This window comes from Apodemus sylvaticus, chromosome 23 (assembly GCF_947179515.1).
Source record: "Apodemus sylvaticus chromosome 23, mApoSyl1.1, whole genome shotgun sequence".
In the NCBI taxonomy this organism is placed as follows: domain Eukaryota; kingdom Metazoa; phylum Chordata; class Mammalia; order Rodentia; family Muridae; genus Apodemus; species Apodemus sylvaticus.
In genome coordinates, this window is record NC_067494.1 from 41,562,918 (window position 1) to 41,581,822 (window position 18,905).

Here is an 18,905-nt window from a genome sequence, read left to right on the forward strand (position 1 = left end):
AAGTCTATTTGCCTGCTTCCTCCTCCAAAACCTTGGCTCACTTCCCAGAAAAGCAAACAAGGCTTCAGGTAAAGCCTAGTGTATCCCTGCCCTGGCCCTCACACTCGTATCATGGGGCAAAAGGTTATTTCTGGTTGGTTGCCTTCCAGATGTGTCCTGCTTGAACAGCAACTTGATTTCAAGCCACCGCAGTTCCAAGAACTTTAAATGAGACTCTGCATGAACCCCCGGTGGCAGTCCAGAGCAGGCCTGGCTCAACTGGTGAGGGCCCTACCCAACCATGCCCACCGTGGACGATGTCCTGGAGCAAGTTGGAGAGTTTGGCTGGTTCCAGAAGCAAGCCTTTCTGTTGCTATGCCTGATCTCAGCTTCTTTAGCCCCCATCTACGTGGGCATCGTTTTCCTGGGATTCACCCCTGACCACCACTGCCGGAGTCCTGGAGTAGCCGAGTTAAGCCAGCGGTGTGGCTGGAGCCCCGCAGAGGAGCTGAACTACACCGTGCCGGGCCTGGGGTCTGCGGGTGAGGCCTCCTTCCTCAGCCAGTGCATGAGGTATGAGGTGAACTGGAACCAGAGCACCCTTGACTGTGTGGACCCACTGTCCAGCCTGGCTGCCAACACGAGCCAGCTGCCACTGAGCCCCTGTGAGCATGGCTGGGTGTACGACACTCCCGGCTCCTCCATCGTCACTGAGGTACGAATGGGCAGTGTAGACATTGAAAGCAAATCCTGAGTGGCTCAGTGTCTTTCTGGGGCAGGAAGGAGAGGCCCAACTTCCTGTATGTTGAGCAGGGAGCAGGCCCTCTGTGTTCTCCTCACTAGTTGATGGCACTGAGGCATAGCTGCTATGTGGGGGACCTGGTTGGTTGTTTTTTATTTTAAAAATATTTTACATTTACACACACACACACACACACACACACACACACATATATATATATATATATGTATTTGTATGTATATGCTTGTGGGTATGTGCATGTCACAGTGTGTGTGTGTGTGTGTGTCCAGGTCATAAAACAGCTTGTAGTTCTCTCCTTCTGTCCCGTGGGTCCCAGGTCATCAGATTGGCAGCATTCACCTTTACCTTCTGAGCATCTCCCCGTCCCAAAGCATCGTCTTCTCTCCTTTAACAGACTCACCTCAGAATCCCCAGGCTTCCCCAAACCTGTGTCCCTGTGGTTGGTGTGCTGGAATCCCCTCACCCCCTCAGGTAATAACAGGTGGCTTAAGCAACGGCCAGACAGATAGTCTAGGAATTGCCTCAACTCACCCCGTCAGGCTGTGTGACACCAGCCAGGCCTCCTATTAGCTGGATAGAGCTGGGTGAGTGCCTCCGTTTCTCTGAGCCTTGACTCCTCTGTAGCAAGCAGTATGACAATACCTTCACCCCCACTATTGTAAGGATCAGCTGAAAACCAGGAAGATGATCCCCAAACATGAGCACAATTGCATTGCTAATGGTCTAGAGGTTCCGTGAAGATATCCTAGGGGCCTGACTCCACCATTACGTTACCTATTTGTGCACTTGGCTTCAAGAGTCCTTTTTTGGTTTCGATTTTGGTTTGAGACACTGTGTAACCCTGACTGGCCTGGGACTCTTTACGTAGATCAGGCTGAGCTTGAATTTACAGAGATCCTCCTGTTTCTGCCTCCAAGAGTGCTTGGGATTAAAGCCTATGCCACCATACCCAGAGAAAGATACAGAGAGAGAGAGAGAGAGAGAGAGAGAGAGAGAGAGAGAGAGAGAGAGAGAGAGAAGAGACAGAGACAGAGAGACAGAGAGAGACAGAGACAGAGAATTTAGTAGAAAGTACCAATAGATGTTCCCCCCTTCATGGGCTCTTTTGACAGTGCGGGCCAGGCCTCAGGCCCAGAGGCTATGTTAGCAATCTCTCGGCTGTGGCCAGGGCACAGCACAGTTCACATGGGCCACGGTCATCCCCAGCCAACCCCGCCCCCATACATGCACATAGGATTTCTTGGGATCCCTTCCTCCTCTCTTCCCTTTTCCTTAAAGGGTTAAAGTCAGTACAGGCAGGGCTGCAGCTGGGAGGAAGCCCAGTGTCTCTTCCCCCGGTCTACTCAGCTTCTGCTTACCTGCAGAGTAAGTGCTAGACACCTCGATTTCTAAGATGTCCGCTCTCAGACTTCTTCCCATGACAGACACCAAGTTAAGATGGCACACCTCGCAGGGATGCTTTGCTGGGAAATCTAAGCTGACCAACACTGTCTCCTTGGTCCCAGGATACCCTCTGCTTGGGCTCAGATGAGTCTCCAGTTTATTATGTAGTCAAAGAGGGCCTTGAACTTGTGAGCCTCCTGCCTCTACCTCCTGAGGTGTTTATGTACCAGTGTCTGTGGTCCTGGGACTAGAACCCAGGGTTTCATGTCGTACTAGACGAGTGCTCTACCAATTGAGTTACATTTCCTAGGCCCACCTGAGTTCCTTCTTGGTTGCCGTGTCATCTCCCAGCTCTTGTGAGGCCATCAGCTCTATCACCAACTTGATTCAGAACCACCCACCGGACTTCGATGGGACTGTTCCTCTAGCTAGACAGGACCACTTACATTGGGCTGTAGGATAGGGTGGCTGTGAAATAGAGCGTGCCCGGTTGGAGCTGAGATAAATAACAACTGTTTCTATGTAGCACAGGCTGGCCTCAAACTCATAATGACCCCTCTTGCCTCAGCCTCCTAAGTACTGGGAATTAAGGTATAAACTACCATACATGTATAACATCTCTTAATATATATTATATTGAATATTACAATATTATATAAATGCAAATATTACAAGGGATATGGCATAACAATTATTTTTGCATAAAATTATGCAATAAAATTATATATTACATAACTTAAAATCCCATGTAATATTTGTATTTCCAACATCAGTTATCAGAAGAAAATATCATATACTATCTGTGACCTCATTGTTCATTAGCCCCAGTCTGGGTGATATGAGACCCTATCTTAAAAAACAAAACAAAACAAAACAAAAAAGCCCACAAAAAGATGGAAAGGTAAAGTGATTTGAGAAACAACACTCAGCACAGATATTGCAGGACAGAAAGACAGGGTGTAAGACGTCCATGTGCTTCGTGGGATTTGTGGGTCATGTCTAATTGAAGGGTTCTGGCTTAGGGGAGTAGAATAGGAGGCTGGGGAGCCCAGGATGGAGACCAGAGGAAGTAGATGTCTGGGCGGGGTGAGGTGGTGCTGTGTAAGGTTGGGGAAGAGGGGAGGGGAGAGGCTGAAAAGGACAGAAAGTGTCTTAGGAAGAATTGACTGTTCACACATGGAGACGCTCCACCTCGGTGAATGTGTTGGCTTGTGTAGCGAGGGTCTGGCTCTGGAAGAAAGAGCATCGTGCTGGACTGAGTTGGAAAGCCAGTGGTATCCATCTGGAAACACTCGAGGGTAATACGAGACTCTGCTGTGAGGGCTGGGAAGTGGCTCATTTGGTGAGGTGCTTCACTGCACAATCATGAGACCCACCATGTACATGCAGGATCTGCGTTCAGACATCCAGAACGCCTGTTAAAAGCCAGGCATGAGAGCACAGAGCTGTCGCCCCATTGCTCCTCTAGTGAGATGGGAAGTAGAAAGAACGAAGTCCCTCAGACCTTGTGGGCCAGCTAGCCCGGTGCACATAAGGGCAAACTAACAAAGTTGCTGGCGAGCTGGTTCAGCTGGTAAAGGTTCTCGCCACCAAGCCAGACCACCTGCATTCAGACCCTGGAACTGAAGGAGAGGACCAACTCCTGCAAGTTGTCCTCTGATGCACACACCCATGCACACACCCATGCACGCACACCACAGTAAATATAAAGAGAGAGAGAGAGAGAGAGAGAGAGAGACCCTATCTTAAACAAGGTGGAAGGTAGGCTTTCACCCAAGATTGTCCTGTGACTTCCATATGTATAACATGGCATGCACATATCTGTCATCTCACACACGTGCACACACACCATACATGTGAGCACATTCACACACACACACACAGCATTCACACGTAAACACACTTCGCACACAAAAAGAAAAATGAGGTGGAAATTCGATAGAGGAAGACGATGTTCCCCTCTGGCCTCTGTGTGTGAGCATGCACATGTACACACGTGTGAATGCAACACATGCATGCCCAGACCAAAAAAAAAGAAGCTCAGCGTGGCAAGGCAGGAGGGCGGTGGGGCCTGCTCTGGGTGGGGCCTGTTTGTTTTTCCCTTCCAACTGCTTTCAAACTCCCCTCCCTTCACTCCTCATCCCAGACCAGAGCTCTCAGAAGCTAAGCGTAGTTACTCATTCCTGCAGAACTAATTTTTAACTCATCATTGCCGTGGACATTGGAACTTGCTTTAGGAAGGAAGACAAATAACCTTTGTGTAGGTCCCACCCCAAGACTGAGCGATGGGGGAATCACAAGGCTCCCTGGGGGAAGGAATTCGATGTTCCTTAACTTTTGCTGCCCTCCCCATGCTCTGTGAGTCCTGGCTTCCCCACAGCCCACATGCAAGGCTGGAGAGAGCCGCTGGCCCCACCAGTTGTAGGCATTGAGCAAGAGGGAGCAGCCTTTGGACGGAGGTGAGCTGAGGTGGCCACATTGCTACTTCCCAGACTTGCCTTTGTGATCCTCTGTGGTGGAAGCGATAGAGGATGGGTGTTTGAACGAGGGCCTTGAAGGACTCTGAGAGGGCAACTCGTGAAGGCTGTTTTACACACTAGGAAAGCCACCTAGTCCTGGTGCAACCCCAGCAGGCACAGCACAGGGGCTTGGGAACCCCCATCCCCTCTATGCTTACCTTCTGTGTAGGCCTGGGCTTGCTGTAAGGGCACAAATGTGTCTAGGGTGCAGTGAGTGGGTGGAGTTTGGGAGCAGGGGCTCTAGACACTGATAGTGGACAAGGCTTGGGGGAGTGTTGGTTCTCAGGGTGTGGTGGAGAAATTGAGTCAAGACAGGCAGGCTTCCTCTGGCTGTGGCATCTATCTGGATCTACACGCAGCCCCAGGGTTGAGTGGTCATCGCCACCTTTGAGGAAGGGGATAGAACATCCTATAGGAATGGTAACTTGCAAAGATCAGATTTAAAACTAACAGTAGGGGCTGGAGAGATGGCTCAGTGATTAAGAGCACTGACTGCTTGTCTTAGTTGGGGTTTCTATTCCTGCACAAAACATCATGACCAAGAAGCAAGTTGGGGAGGAAAGGGTTTATTCAGCTTACACTTTCCACATTGCTGTTGATCACCAAAGGAAGTCAGGACTGGAACTCAAGCAGGTCAGGAAGCAGGAGCTGATGCAGAGGCCATGGAGGGATGTTCCTTACTGGCTTGCTTCCCCTGGCTTGATCAGCTTGCTTTCTTATAGAACCCAAGACTACCAGCCCAGGGATGGCACCACCCACAAGGGGCCCTCCCCCCTTGATCACTAATTGAGAAAATGCCTTACATCTGGATCTCCTGGAGGCACTTCCTCACCTGAAGCTCCTTTCTCTGTGATAACTCCAGCCTGTGTCAAAACAAAACCAGCTTCTTGACACAAAACCAGCCAGTACACTGCTCTTCCAGAGGTCCTAAGTTCAATTCCCAGCAACCACATGATGGCTCACAACCATCTGTAATGGGATCTGGCGCCCTCTTCTGGTGGGTCTGAAGATAGCGACAGTGTACTCACATACATACAATAAAATAAATCTTTAAAAACAAACAACATCCAAAAACCAAGCAAAAAAGAAAACAGAGCTAACAGTGACCAAGAAGGGGTCAAACTGAGGCCCAGGGGCAGTAGTCCCATGGGCTTTCCATCCCCGGGTGGCTCTAGTGACAGAGCATTGACACTGGACAGAGTGGACCTGCAAAGTGACAACTGTGTAGATGAACATATAAGATGTTGGATGCCCAGGATACCCAGGACTTCCTGTCCCATTGTGTTCTGTTGGCAGAGCACAGGGCAAGGGGGAAGTCTGGAGAACTCAGGGCCTCAGCAGGACACGTTGAATGGGGGGGGGGTGTCTGTGAGACATGCACCCCATGAAGGTGTGTGTTCGACTGGGTTAGGCAGAAAGAATCCAAGTGGCATTGTTCAGGGGTTCACTCCCCCACCCCCAGGTGACAGACAGCAGGGTCTGGCCACAGGTTGGTGGGAGGCAAGGTTACTTCTTCCTGGTGTTGAGTGACAATGCGTGACCTTGAGTATCGTTCAGAAAACCAAGGGGCTGTGTCAAAGAATGCACAAAGAAGTCACAGCAGCCTCAGCCTCCTGAGCGCAGTGTCTCTAAGACCTGAGGTGTTTGGCCCTGTGATGGGACAAAGGCATAAGTCATAGGCCAACTTTAGAATCAAGGGAGGAGCTAATCAGATCTTAGCATTTAAGTTAAAAAATGATTCAGATTCATCATTTGATTCTGGGGAGCTTTCTACCCCCAGAGCTCACAGCAGCCCCGGAGAGACACAGCATGAATGCTTTCCTCTGGGGAAACTGAGGCCTCAAGTTGCTTAGTGATCCCATGGCTCCCATACCTCTCAACGTGTTGCTCCAGGCTGCCTGAGCCAGGGCTCCACAGCCCGGAGCAGGGGGACAGAACAGGAGGGTCGGCTAAGCTATGCCAACCCCAGAGAAGGAAGGTAAGAGGCCTCATTCAGCACTCATGCCCAGTGTCCTGGAGTCTGACCAGGCTGCCTCCCTCAGCTCTCAAGAGAAAGTGAGCCAGCTGTGCCCAGGCCCAGGCCCTGCTCGGAACGTGCCCTGTCACCCCGTGCTTTGGGCTGACGTAGAGGGCAAGAAAGGCCACAGATAAGCACAGGAGAAGCCAGGAAAGTTAAACACACAGCTGAGCTCTTCAATGGGGTGGGTGTGGGGTGTGCGACTGCTCTTCCTGGAATGCCAGGAAAGATAGGGTTTTACAAGCTGGCGATCCTTTGATGTCTGAGGAGAGAGGCCCTGCCTGTATCTTCCAGAATTCTTGTTTTCCCTGATCCCAGACCCTTTCCCCTAAATCGCTGTAACTGCTTTTAGGCCATAAAACCCATTCTTGTGAGTGATGTCACTCGAAGTTTACAGCAGCCTAAGTGACTCTGTGTTATCTCTGGGCCCAGACAATCTGGACTCCTACAGGCATTTCTGTTTACCTCAGCCCAGCTCCCTAGACCCTAAATCTTGAGCACTATCTCTTGAGTCAACAGTCTCCATTCTTGTGAAAGAAGCCAGATGTACTTCGTAAAGAATCTCAGTGTAAACATGTCTTAAATTGCTGTGCACAGGGGACTGAGTTAATTGTTATCTGAATACCCCCCCCCCTTTTTTTTAAAGCCCCGGTTACAATAAAACCAGACTGCGTTTTGTTCTTTGTTGTATCCTGGTCCCCCTCCTCCCTCTTTTCCTCTGAGAGAGAGCCCCTCCCCCGCTGTTATCCCCCAACTCTGGCGCCTCAAGTCTCTGCAGGGCTAGGTGCATCCTCTCTCACTGAGGCCTAACAAGGCAGCCTAGTTAGGAATGGGTTCTACAATCAGGCAACAGATTTAGGGACTGCCCCCATGGAAGAGCTGGGGGGAAGGATTGAGGGCCCTCGAAGGGTTTGGGAACTCCACAGGAAGAGCAACAGAGTCAAACAATCTGGACCCCTGGGAGACTGAATCAACCGAAGAGCTTACCCGGGCTGGATGGAGCACAAATGCCCTGTCCCCCACAAATGTAGCAAGCAGGCAGCTCAGTCTTCATGTGGGCGCCCCAACAACTGAATCTCATTTTCACCTCACCCTGATTGTTTTTCTCTGCCTGCTGTAAAGCTTGCAGGAGAATCACCACAGGCTGGGAAGGCCCTTCCCAGGCCCTTCTCCCTCCAGGCCTCTAAACAGAGGCACACATCTAGGACAAAGGGCTGTCCTTTGTCCCCAACTCTCCCCCTAGCTCTTCATATGCAGGACTCCCCGGACCTCTCACACTCTACCCCATGAAGCTGGCTCCCCCATGTCTTGCCTGGTCTGGGCCCTTTTGGTTTGGTGGTTTTGTTTTTTTTTGGATTTGTTTTTTTTGTTTTTTTGTTTTGTTTTGTTTTGTTTTGTTTTGTTTTTTTGAGACAGGGTTTCTCTGTGTAGCCCCGGCTGTCCTGGAACTCACTCTGTAGACCAGGCTGGCCTGAACTCAGAAATCCTCCTGCCTCTGCCTCCCAAGTACTGGGATTACAGGCATGCGCCACCACTGCCCAGCTGTCCTTCTGTTTGTATTGCTCTTTCAGTTATGTATATAGTATTTACGTGCTCTGACAAACAAGACGGCTTTTTCTTTTTCACATAGGGTCTTTCACATACTGGCCTTGAACTTACTTTGTAGCTGGGGATAACCTTGAGCTCCTGATTCTCCTGCCTCTTCTTTCCTGTCTATACTAGATTCATAGGCATGGACCCCTGTGCCTAAGTGCATGTGCTCATGTATTCATGTGTATGTGTGTGTGTGTGTGTGTGTGCATGTCTGTGTGTGTATGCACCTAGGTGCTTGCCTATAGAAACTAGAGGCTGACTGTGAGCATCTTCGTCTAGCACCGGTCATCTTATTTGGTGAGGTAGGGTCTGCCTCTGCATGTAGAGTTCTCTATCTTTTGGCTAAGCCTGGCTGCTCAGTAAGTCCCTGGGAGCTGCTGATTATTGCCCAGCATTAGGGCTACAGACACACACTGCTGCACCCAGCTCCTTACATGGGCGCTGGGAATCTTGACCCCTTGAGCCATCTCCACGGGCCTTGGTTGTATTTCCCTATGGAGAGCTGCCCTGGCAGCCACAACTCCTCTGAGCATGCTTGCCCAAGGAGAGCCAACAGCAACTGTCTTCACAGACACAAAGGGTTTGGGGGGAAGATGGTCACGGCAGTGCCAGGCCTATGCTGGTGTTTTAGACCTGGGGAGATGAACTTCTGTGTGGCAGTCTGGTGGGGGGATGGGAGGAGGTATTCCCATGATTCTCAGCTGTGTTCTCTCTCCGCTGTTTCAGTTTAACCTGGTGTGTGGAGATGCCTGGAAAGTGGACCTTTTCCAGTCCTGTGTGAACTTGGGCTTCTTCCTGGGCTCCCTGGTCGTGGGTTACATGGCAGACAGGTATGTGAAGGCGGTCTACATGAGCCAAGCTTTGGAGAGTGGACGGGGGTGAGGGGTGAGGCTGGCCCGGATCTATCAAGGAGGGCGGTGCAGGCAAGATGTGACAGGTGGGGCTTCGGGCTGCTGGGACTGTTGGCAGAGAAGCTGGGCAGTCGTGCAAGGGGCGTGCAGACTGCACGGAGGAGCGGGGCTGAGAGAAAGGAAATGCAATGCTTTGAGCAGGGAGGTAGCCATGGGGCATTTTGGGTTGCAAGCAGCCAAGTCTCAGTTCTTTGTGGGCCTGGGCTTATGCCAGAGGTAGGCCTTCTAACTCAGATGCGTGGAGCTTGGAAATGTCTAGGAGATGCACCAGAAGGCTGTCAGGTAGGCAAGGGGGTCTTATGCATGGCTGACCCCGGATTCTTCATTCCTCCCACGGACCTCTCTGTCTCTGCAGGTTTGGCCGCAAGCTCTGCCTCCTGGCCACCACTCTGGTCACCTCCCTGTCTGGCGTGTTAACAGCGGTGGCCCCAGACTATACGTCCATGTTGCTCTTTCGCCTGCTGCAGGGCATGGTCAGCAAGGGCAGCTGGGTGTCCGGCTACACCTTGAGTAATTATCCAAGGGCTGGAGGGAGGGGTTGTCTCTGGGCCCGTGACGGATGGGGATGAGGTAGTGGTGGGGTACAGCGAGGTGAGTCCAATGTGGACGTGGACGTTTGGGAAACAGGGAATGTTCATGGTCTAGGGAAGGAAGCAGGAGAGAAAGGGGGAGAGGAGGAAGAGAGGGGGAGGGAGGGTAGAGGGAGGGAAAACTAGGACTGTTATTGTATAGATATGAGATCCCTTTCTCTCATCTGTCATATTTGGTGAGGAGTGTACAGGAAATGAGGTAGGTAGAAGGCTATTTTAATGTTGTAAAGAGAACTAACAACTGCCCCTCTAACAACAACAACAACAACAATATCAACAACAACAACAAACCAAGCCAGGCTACAGATAAAACTGACTTGATAAAAACCTAGGAGGACATGAGATAGCCATATGTGGAGACAAAAGGAGGCTCTGCCTTGAGAAATAGCGCCTCATTAGTGAGGCAGGTCAGGTAGTGCAGGCTAGCCCATGACACCTGTAGGTTGAGCAATGGATTAAGAAGGGCAGCTCGGGGTTGAATCCACATTCTGAGTAGCTGCAGGATTTGGGGCAAGTCACATCATCCCTCTGTGCCTTGGTATCTTAGAAATGCAGACAGTAGTTGACTCTCACCCTGTGGGTTGTTTTGAGAAGTAGGTGTGTTGCTGGGTATCCAGCTGGCCTGGAGCAGTGCCAGGGATGTAACTCCCTCTGTGAAGGTGGCCAGCGCTGCCTGTAGGCATAGTAGTAGGGGATGGGGCACTGAGGTCGATAAGATGTCTCTCTGCCTCCTTGGCTCTCTAAGACAGAGAGGGGTCTCCAGATAGATGCCGCAGTGGATTTAGCTGGCTATGGTAGGAGTCCCAGAAGACCTTTGTCCCTGGATGCTTCTGTTGTCTCCATGACACTTTGTTCTGTCCCCTCTTGCTCACTGGTGGCTCTTTCTCAGGTTCCTTTCTTGACTACTTAATACGGCAGGACCTCAGAATGTTGTATTCCTGCATCTCCAAACCTGTTTATCTGTGGACCTTTCTTAGTGACACACACCAGTCTCCTGCCAGCTGCTCAGGCCACACACCCCTCCAATCCACCGCCACCTCGTATCCCCATATTCCTACAGGGAATCTTGTTACTGCCTGTCCTTTCAAATATGCCCATAGCAACCGCTGGTTTCCCACCCTTGACTGGTCCTCACCCCACCTGCCTCAACTCCCTGGATACCTCCCAGCTGCATCTGTATCCCGTCCTCAACGCCTTAGCATAGGGAGCCTTTGTGGGTACAAAGTCATTGTGTCGCCACATGGAAAGTGAGGTCCTTCTAGTGCCCTGCAAGCCCCAGGATTTCCTGTTGTCCCCTAACTCAGCCTTAGTCCTCTGCCTTTGCACCCCACTCCATCACCCGGCACAGTGCCTTCACCAGACAAGTGGCCTCCTGGCCACCAGACTGTGTTCCTATGATATCTGTGAGGTCAAGCTGCTCCCTGCCCCTGTGGCTGTGTTCCATCCACTTATTATCTACTAACCCTCTGTAAAGATGGCGGTCCCTCTGCCTCAGAGCCACCAGTTTCCCTCCCTTGCTATCCCATGTCTTTGTATGGGAGTCAGCAAATGTCATATTCCCATTGGGAGGGAGAGTAGCTGGGAACAAGAGACTCCACTTGCCTTCCAGTGCCCAGAGCAGAGCCAGGTCTCTGCCAGGCATGCTAAGGTACTTATAGTTATAAGCCAGAGTGTAAGAGAATTTTCTAACGTAGCTCAGCGTTTCTATGAATATTTGGGGAGGAGAAACTTCTGCCTTAAAGCATGGCAGGGGAGACATAAATAGCAAGTAAGAAGACAAGAAGAAGAACAGCAAGAGAAAATCTAGCAATGAACTAGGCCAGGTAAACCTGGGCGCACAGGCTGAGAGGTCTGGGAGAGGCCAGAAGTGCAGACTTTTCTGAGAAGGAGAGGTAGAAAATGTACTGACGCAGACAGGAGCAGGGGCGGGCGAGGTGAAGCCCGTGTCTGATGAGAAGCGGGAATCGGGAACCATCTCCTTCTCGGTCTTTCTTCTCTGGGATCTCCCTCTCTGACCGCCATTTCTTTCTCAGTCACAGAGTTTGTCGGCTCCGGCTACAGGAGGACGACGGCCATCATGTACCAGGTGGCCTTCACAGTGGGGCTAGTGGCACTTGCCGGAGTGGCCTATGCCCTTCCAGACTGGCGCTGGCTCCAGTTGGCGGTGTCCTTACCCACTGTCTTCTTCCTGCTGTATTACTGGTAATGCTTCCCCTGCCAGAGGCCAGGTGGCTCTGTGTGACCTTTCTGCTCCGTGCTGTGTTTGCTTGCAGGGCTGGCCTCTGGGGTCACGGAGGGCTGTGTGCTGACCTCTGTCACTGCACAGGCCACCTTCCAAGAGGCATGAGTCTGCACTATCACCCCTGTGCAGGCCCAGAGCTTACATGTCTTTCTCTATCATTGCTATGCATGATGGATGTGGCCAGGGCTTCTCACAGAGCGGGCGGGCAACATTCCTTACACAGAGCACTCCACCCTCAGATATAAGAGTGATACCACAGGGGAGCCCACAGGCAGCCTGCCCAGCTCGAAGGGTGTGCACCTTCTAGAAACACAAGCCCAAGCCAGCCGCAGGGAGGATGGCCTCAGGGAGTCAGCCCAGATCAGTATTTAACAGCGTGCTATCCAGAGAGGCCCTGGGAAACCTTGGAGATAGTCTTCACGAACTATCTGTGCACAGAGATGACAGACAAGGGGACGCTTTGCTGTCATGGCCGCTATATCCTGCAGTCCCCAGAGCCTCTTGAACAACACCGCGTTAGGTCAGGTCATCTCTCTTTGTCACTTGTTTTCTCTCCCTCTCCCTTCCCCTTTTTAGTCTCACGTCATGTGTCACGGTGTGTCCATTAACCAGGCTCTCCCCTGCCTGTCATCTAGCAGACACTTGGTCTTAGTTAAGAGAGCTTACGAGGAAAGAGATGAATGGAAGGGCTCCCCACTCTCCACCTTCTCTGGGGAAGATGTATACAGAACATTCTGGAACATTAACATCCCAATGAAGTGTTTTGTTTTGTTTTTAAAGACAGAATTTTCCTGTCTTTTTTTTATTTTTATTTATTTATTTATTTTTGGTTTTTGGATTTGGTTCTTTCAAGATAGGGTTTCTCTGTGTAGCCCTGGCTGTCCTGGAACTCACTCTGTAGACCAGGCTGGCCTCAAACTCAGAAATCCGCCTGCCTCTGTATCCCAGAGTGCTGGGAATAAAGGCGTGTGCCACCACTGCCTGGCTTTTTTTTTTTTTTTTTGTCCCTGTCTTCTAAAAAAGCCAGTTCTGGCTATCCTGGAACTCCCTTTATAGACCAGACTGGCCTCAAACTCAGAGATCTGCCTGCATCTGCTTCCTGAGTGCTGGGATTAAAGGCGTGTGCCACCACTGCCGGCCTGAAGTGTCAATCATATTGGCGGTGTGTGCTATGTGGGTCCTAGGGAATTAACAAATAAATGCACAGTGCTAGACTGTACTGTGCATGGGAGAGGTCACTGCAGGGAAAGGGCAGATCTCATGTCAAGGGACATTGAGCTAGACCCGGATTCCGCTTGGAAGCTGTTACCTGGGTGGTGGATGGGGTCAGAGGAACCTGTCTGCTCCCTGCAAAGTGAGAGGGTGTTTTCTGGTAGAAAGAACCCTGGCTATTTATGGATTTTAGCAGGAGACCATGCCTAAGTTGTGTAAGACCATGGCACTGGAGTCTCAAGCTCCAAGCTGCTACTTCCCAGTCTTGTGTGAGACAAGGCTTAGAGTGGACATGGTGATGTATGCCTATAATCCCAGCACTTTGTTAACAAGCATCTTGGGGGATCACAGTCCTCCTTGAGGATTTTGGGCTGCTCTGAGCCATGCCTCAAGCCACTGTTCTCAAGGGTTAGGTGGGGGCAAATTCTTCGGAAAAGGTCCCGGAAGTTATGAGCTGTGTCTGCAGGTTTGTCCCAGAATCCCCCCGGTGGCTGTTGTCCCAGAAGAGAACCACTCAAGCGGTGAGGATAATGGAGCAGATTGCACAGAAGAACGGGAAGGCGCCCCCTGCTGACCTGAAGGTACTGAAGTCCATACGGGGTTGGGGCATCTCTGGGGACTGTCGTGTGCACACAGATCAGGTGTAGTGATGCCAGAGTCTCTTCCAGATGCTGTGCCTTGAGGAGGATACCTCGGAAAAGCGGAGTCCTTCATTTGCTGACCTGTTCCGCACTCCCAACCTGAGGAAGCACACGCTCATCCTGATGTATCTCTGGTGAGCATCCTTCCTACACACCCCCTAGGGCTGGTCTGCTGCTGTCCAAATGCTGGGTACCAATGAGCTCTTGCACAGAGAGGAGCTGAGCACAGTCCTATGGGTCTGAGTCTTCAAAAGGCCTTTTTGCTCCTTTGTTTTTAAGAATGGGTGAGAGATTGACACTAAAAAAAAAAGGCAAAGAAGCACAAAAGATGTCTGAGGCTATCCCAGTCTAAGCATCTGAGGCTACCCAAGTCTAAATGTCTGAGGCTACCCCAGTCTACTAAGTGTCTGAGGCTATCCCAATCTAAGTATCTGAGGCTACCCCAGTTAAGTGTCTCATCTTCTGGGCAAGCTGAATCTTGACTTGATGTGGTGGAGGGGAAGAGGTTCCACTATCTTAGTGCCTTTACGTACCCTTCCTCACATCTGAAAATGTGATCCACATCTGGTTCCTCGTGCACCCTTGGTTCACGGGTAAGGACCTGCTGCATGCAGATATATTTTTTCCTATGCCTGCCAAGGGCAGTTTGTGGGCTCCCACCTGCTTTCATGAGGAAGAATTCTAGACTTCTGCCTGTTACCCCAGGACAGCAGACAGTTCTCAATACATGGCTGTCTTCTCAAAACAGAGTCTTAAGCCATTCCCTACGTGGCCAAGGCTGCTTAATGAATAATCATGCTTCCAATAATCATGATTCCTCTGATTGTTTTAGACAGAGGGCTCCCCACTCTTCCTCCGCTTTGGTGACCTTCTCCCCTCTCACCGGGGTCCTGTGCTCAGCCGTGGGTGTTACAGCTGTCCACGTGACTACTCTGAGTTTGACTCGGGAGTGAGTGTGCCTCCTCCACGGAGCACCCGCCACCCACTACAGATGGGAACAGTGGCTTGCTCTGCTGTCCTGCGACAGGTTTCTCATCTGCATCCCAAACACACTCCTCCCTAGCCCTCCCATCACCCGCCCCTCGGAGAGCTCTGTATAAACTTGGCCTCGAAAGTGCACGAGGATCTGTGAGTTCTCGTGCGTACTTTCCATCCTGTGGGGAGCACTGAAAAGGGTCATCCCATGTTCCACAGCAGCCTGCATCCACCCCACCTCCCTGGGGCTGTGCACAGCAAGGCAGTCGTGTTTTCTGAAACGTTTCCTGTGCTTTCTGTTGGCTTCTGAACCCATTAGGAAGGGAGCCATATTCCTTCTTGTGACTTACTTGGCCTCCTCTGGCTCAGACCCAGGATGGCTCCCACCCTCTCTCCCATCCTCTCTTGCTTAGTTTTTTTTTTTAAAGATTTATTTATTATTGTATGTAAGTACACTGTAGCTGTCTTCAGACACACCGGAAGAGGGCGTCAGATCTCATGACGGATGGTTGTGAGCCACCATGTGGTTGCTGGGATTTGAACTCAGGACCTTTGGAAGAGCAGTCAGTGCTCTTAACCACCGAGCCATCTCTCCAGCCCCTCTTTGTGTGTGTGTGTGTGTGTTATGTGTGTCTGTGTCTATGGAGGCCCAGGGTCAATATTAGTTATCGTCTATCATTCCTCACCTTAAATTTTTGAGGCAAAGTCTTTCACTGAACCTGTAGTTTCACATTTCATCCAGACTGCCTGGCCAGCTAAGCCTCAGGGTCCTCCTGTTTGTGCCTTCCCAGCTCTGAGGTTGCAGAATGCACCAGCACACTGGCTTTTCACAATGGCGCTGAGGCTCTGAACTCATGTTCATGCAGAAAGCGCTTTACCAACGGAGCCGTCTCCCTGGCCCACACCTGCTTCTTTATTACTGCAACCCAGGGGGCTGCTTCGACATCTTGGTCATGTGACCATATGCGAGTACCTGTGCCAGTCCGTGACACAGGGAACTCATCGGTGGTGTGAGAAATAGCATGCCTAGCTCACAGGCATCGGGAAGCAAGTGAGAGAATTCTGTGTAAAGCAGTTTTAATATATGTGCAATTCTGGGTTTGGCCAAAAGATGGCAGCACTTATTCGCTGACCACTTGACCAGTTATACAGTTTTGTTGTTTTGTTTTCCTTTTTCTTTTTAAAACTGTGATGGTTTAAACTGGGCTGAAAGCCATTCTTCGTGCTGGGATAAAACAGTAGTTTCTTATGGGTCAAAATCTTACCATGCAAGGCCAAGTTTTATGCAATGGTGACAGTTTCCAAAATAGTACCATTTCCCCTTAATGACATTCAGGTCCCTCTAAGTATGGATGTGAGTTGCTGATTCAGTGTCTTCAGTGACTAGGCAACATGATGTTGCCAGGCTTTCCTTGAATATGGATGGGGCTGGTGTGGTGGGAGAAGAGAGAACATGACCAGTGCCTGACAAATCATCTCTGTGGAGCCGGAGACCTTGCTAGCTGGGGACCTTTGATTGTGGAAGGATGGTACTGACGGTCCTGGTTATATATCTATGCTTGCTGGTGATGGGAGCTATTCTAGGCTCATCTGTCTGTCATCTTAGTGAATAGTCACAGAAGAGCAATCCTACACGCCCGTCACTATCCTGCTCACATACGAGAAGATGCACAAAGCATACGAAATAGCCTCATGACAGCAGGTCCTGAGCACTCACCTGTTGCCTGCACATGCTCTTTACTCTGTGGCCTGTGTGAGTGTGAGAGATCCTGTGTGAGTGTGAGAGATCCTGTGTGAGTGTGAGAGATCCTGTGTGAGTGCGAGAGAGATTCTGTGTGAGTGAGAAAGATCCTGTGTGAGTGAGAAAGATCCAGTGTGAGTGTGAGAGAGATCCTGTGTGAGTGTGAGAGAGATCCCGTGTGAGTGCGAGAGAGATCCTGTGTGTGAGAGAGATTCTGTGTGTGAGAGATCCTGTGAGAGTGTGTGAGAGATCCTGTGTGAGTGTGAGAGAGATCCTGTGTGAGTGAGAGAGATCCAGTGTGAGTGTGAGAGAAATCCTGTGTGCGTGTGAGAGATCCAGTGTGAGTGTGAGAGAGAGATCCTGTGTGAGTATGAGAGAGAGATCCGGTGTGAGTGTGCGAGATCCTGTGTGAGTGTGCGAGATCCTGTGTGAGTGTGAGAGAGTTCCTGTGTGAGTGTGAGAGAGATCCTGTGTAAGTGTGAGAGATCCTGTGCGAGTGTGAGAGAGATCCTGTGTGAGTATGAGAGAAATCCTGTTAAGTGTGAGAGAGATTCTGTGTGACTATGAGAGAGATCCTGTGTGAGTGTGAGAGAGATCCTGTGTGAGTGAGAGAGATCCTGTGTGAGTGTGAGAGAGATCCTGTGTGAGTGTGAGAGAGATCCTGTGTGAATGTGAGAGATCCTGTGTGAGTGTGAGAGAGATCCTGTGTGAATGTGAGAGATTCTGTGTGAGTGTGAGAGAGATCCTGCGTGAGTGTGAGAGAGATCCTGCGTGAATGTGAGAGATCCTGTGTGAGTGTGAGAGATTCTGTGTGAGTGTGAGAGATCCTGTGTGAGTGTGAGAGAGATTCTGGTGAGTGTGAGAGATCCTGTGTAAGTGTGAGAGAGATTCTGGTGAGTGTGAGAAAGATCCTGTGTGAGTGTATGAGAGAGATCCTGTGTGAGTAAGAGAGATCCTGTGTGAGTGTGAGAGAGATCCTGTGTGAGTGTGAGAGAGATCCTGTGTGAGTGTGAGAGATGACTGTGTGTGGGGCTCCGTAAAGTTCCAGACACCTGAACTTGAAGCAAGTAGGAGAATCCAATTGCAATCTTTTCCTGTCTTCCTGTTTCAGAGATCCCAGGGCGTGCGTGCGTGCGTGCGTGTGTGTGTGTGTGTTAAAAACAGGTGTATTGGGGATGCCTGTGAGACACACTGTCACATCTGTGGGGACACAATTTCCTGTCAAGGATCCCAGTAGGGTTCTCTTCCTATCACCCCAGGGCATCTTGTACGGTGTGTCCTGTCCTGTCCTGTGACTGCATTCCTTGGAGCTGGCTTGTGACTTGCGCTCTCTTCTCTGCAGGTTCTCTTGTGCCGTGCTGTACCAGGGCCTCATTATGCACGTGGGGGCCACCGGGGCCAACATCTACCTGGACTTCTTTTATTCTTCTCTGGTGGAGTTCCCTGCGGCAATCATCATCCTTGTCACCATTGACCGCATCGGCCGCATCTACCCGATAGCGGCGTCGAATCTGGTGACGGGGGCAGCCTGTCTCCTCATGATCTTTATCCCACACGGTAAGCTGTCTGTTTTCATGGCTTCCCAGGTGACGGAATTGTGGGGACAGTGTCGTAACCCTCTGATAAGCTTCTGGAACAAGAACAAAGGCAGGGCGTTACCTTGGCTGGACTTGAAACAGTTTTAGATTGGAGTATAGCAAACATATAATGAGTGCGTTCTAAGTGAATGAATGACTCAGTTTGTTAAACATACAGATACCTGGGCTACCGACCTCATGAAAAATACCACTGCTCTGCCAACCACCTTTCCTGACCTCTTGCCACAGATTAGCCCAGGAACATAAATGGAACCGACTTGAATGTACCCCGCTACCCCCACCCCACCCCAGTATCCACTATACCCGTGAGGCATCTCTATGCTGTCACACGACTGTGCAGACTACTGTTTTTCTTCATACTGTATTAAACATCGCACTGTGGGATCTCCCCCAGTGATCATCGCTTGAAGTGTTTGTTCCACTGGGTGTAGAGCCGTGCTATATATTCCTTCTTGGTAGACGTGGGTCCTTTGTTCCCTTGGGGGACATGTCTGTGAGCACACCAGCCCAATCCACAGGGACATCTGAATTTAGCTTCCGTGGACACCTGACAGCTTTCCAAAGATGGGCCAGGCCACTTTCTGCTTCTCACAACTACATGGGGGTGTTCCAGTTGTCCCACACCCTCTGTAGTTCTTTGTTCTGCAAGTCTCCAGTGGCCGTCAGGTGGTGTGTGTGAGCATTGCTTTATAATTCTTACACTACAAGACAAACACACTGCATAGAGGGTCCAGGTAGAGT

At 50.6% G+C, this 18,905-nt stretch overlaps 1 protein-coding gene across 1 annotated transcript in view; it reads left to right on the forward strand.

Moving 5' to 3' along the window:
• The first annotated feature begins 267 nt into the window (after positions 1-267).
• Positions 268-18,905, forward strand: part of LOC127673924 (solute carrier family 22 member 1) — a 29,735-nt gene continuing 11,097 nt past the window's right edge. Inside the window, exons 1-7 of the mRNA XM_052169716.1 lie at positions 268-694; positions 8,981-9,084; positions 9,521-9,675; positions 11,789-11,957; positions 13,676-13,790; positions 13,878-13,984; positions 17,909-18,123. Of these exons, the coding sequence (XP_052025676.1) occupies positions 281-694; positions 8,981-9,084; positions 9,521-9,675; positions 11,789-11,957; positions 13,676-13,790; positions 13,878-13,984; positions 17,909-18,123 (1,279 nt within the window). The 5' untranslated portion in view covers positions 268-280. The remainder of the gene's footprint in view (positions 695-8,980; positions 9,085-9,520; positions 9,676-11,788; positions 11,958-13,675; positions 13,791-13,877; positions 13,985-17,908; positions 18,124-18,905) is intronic.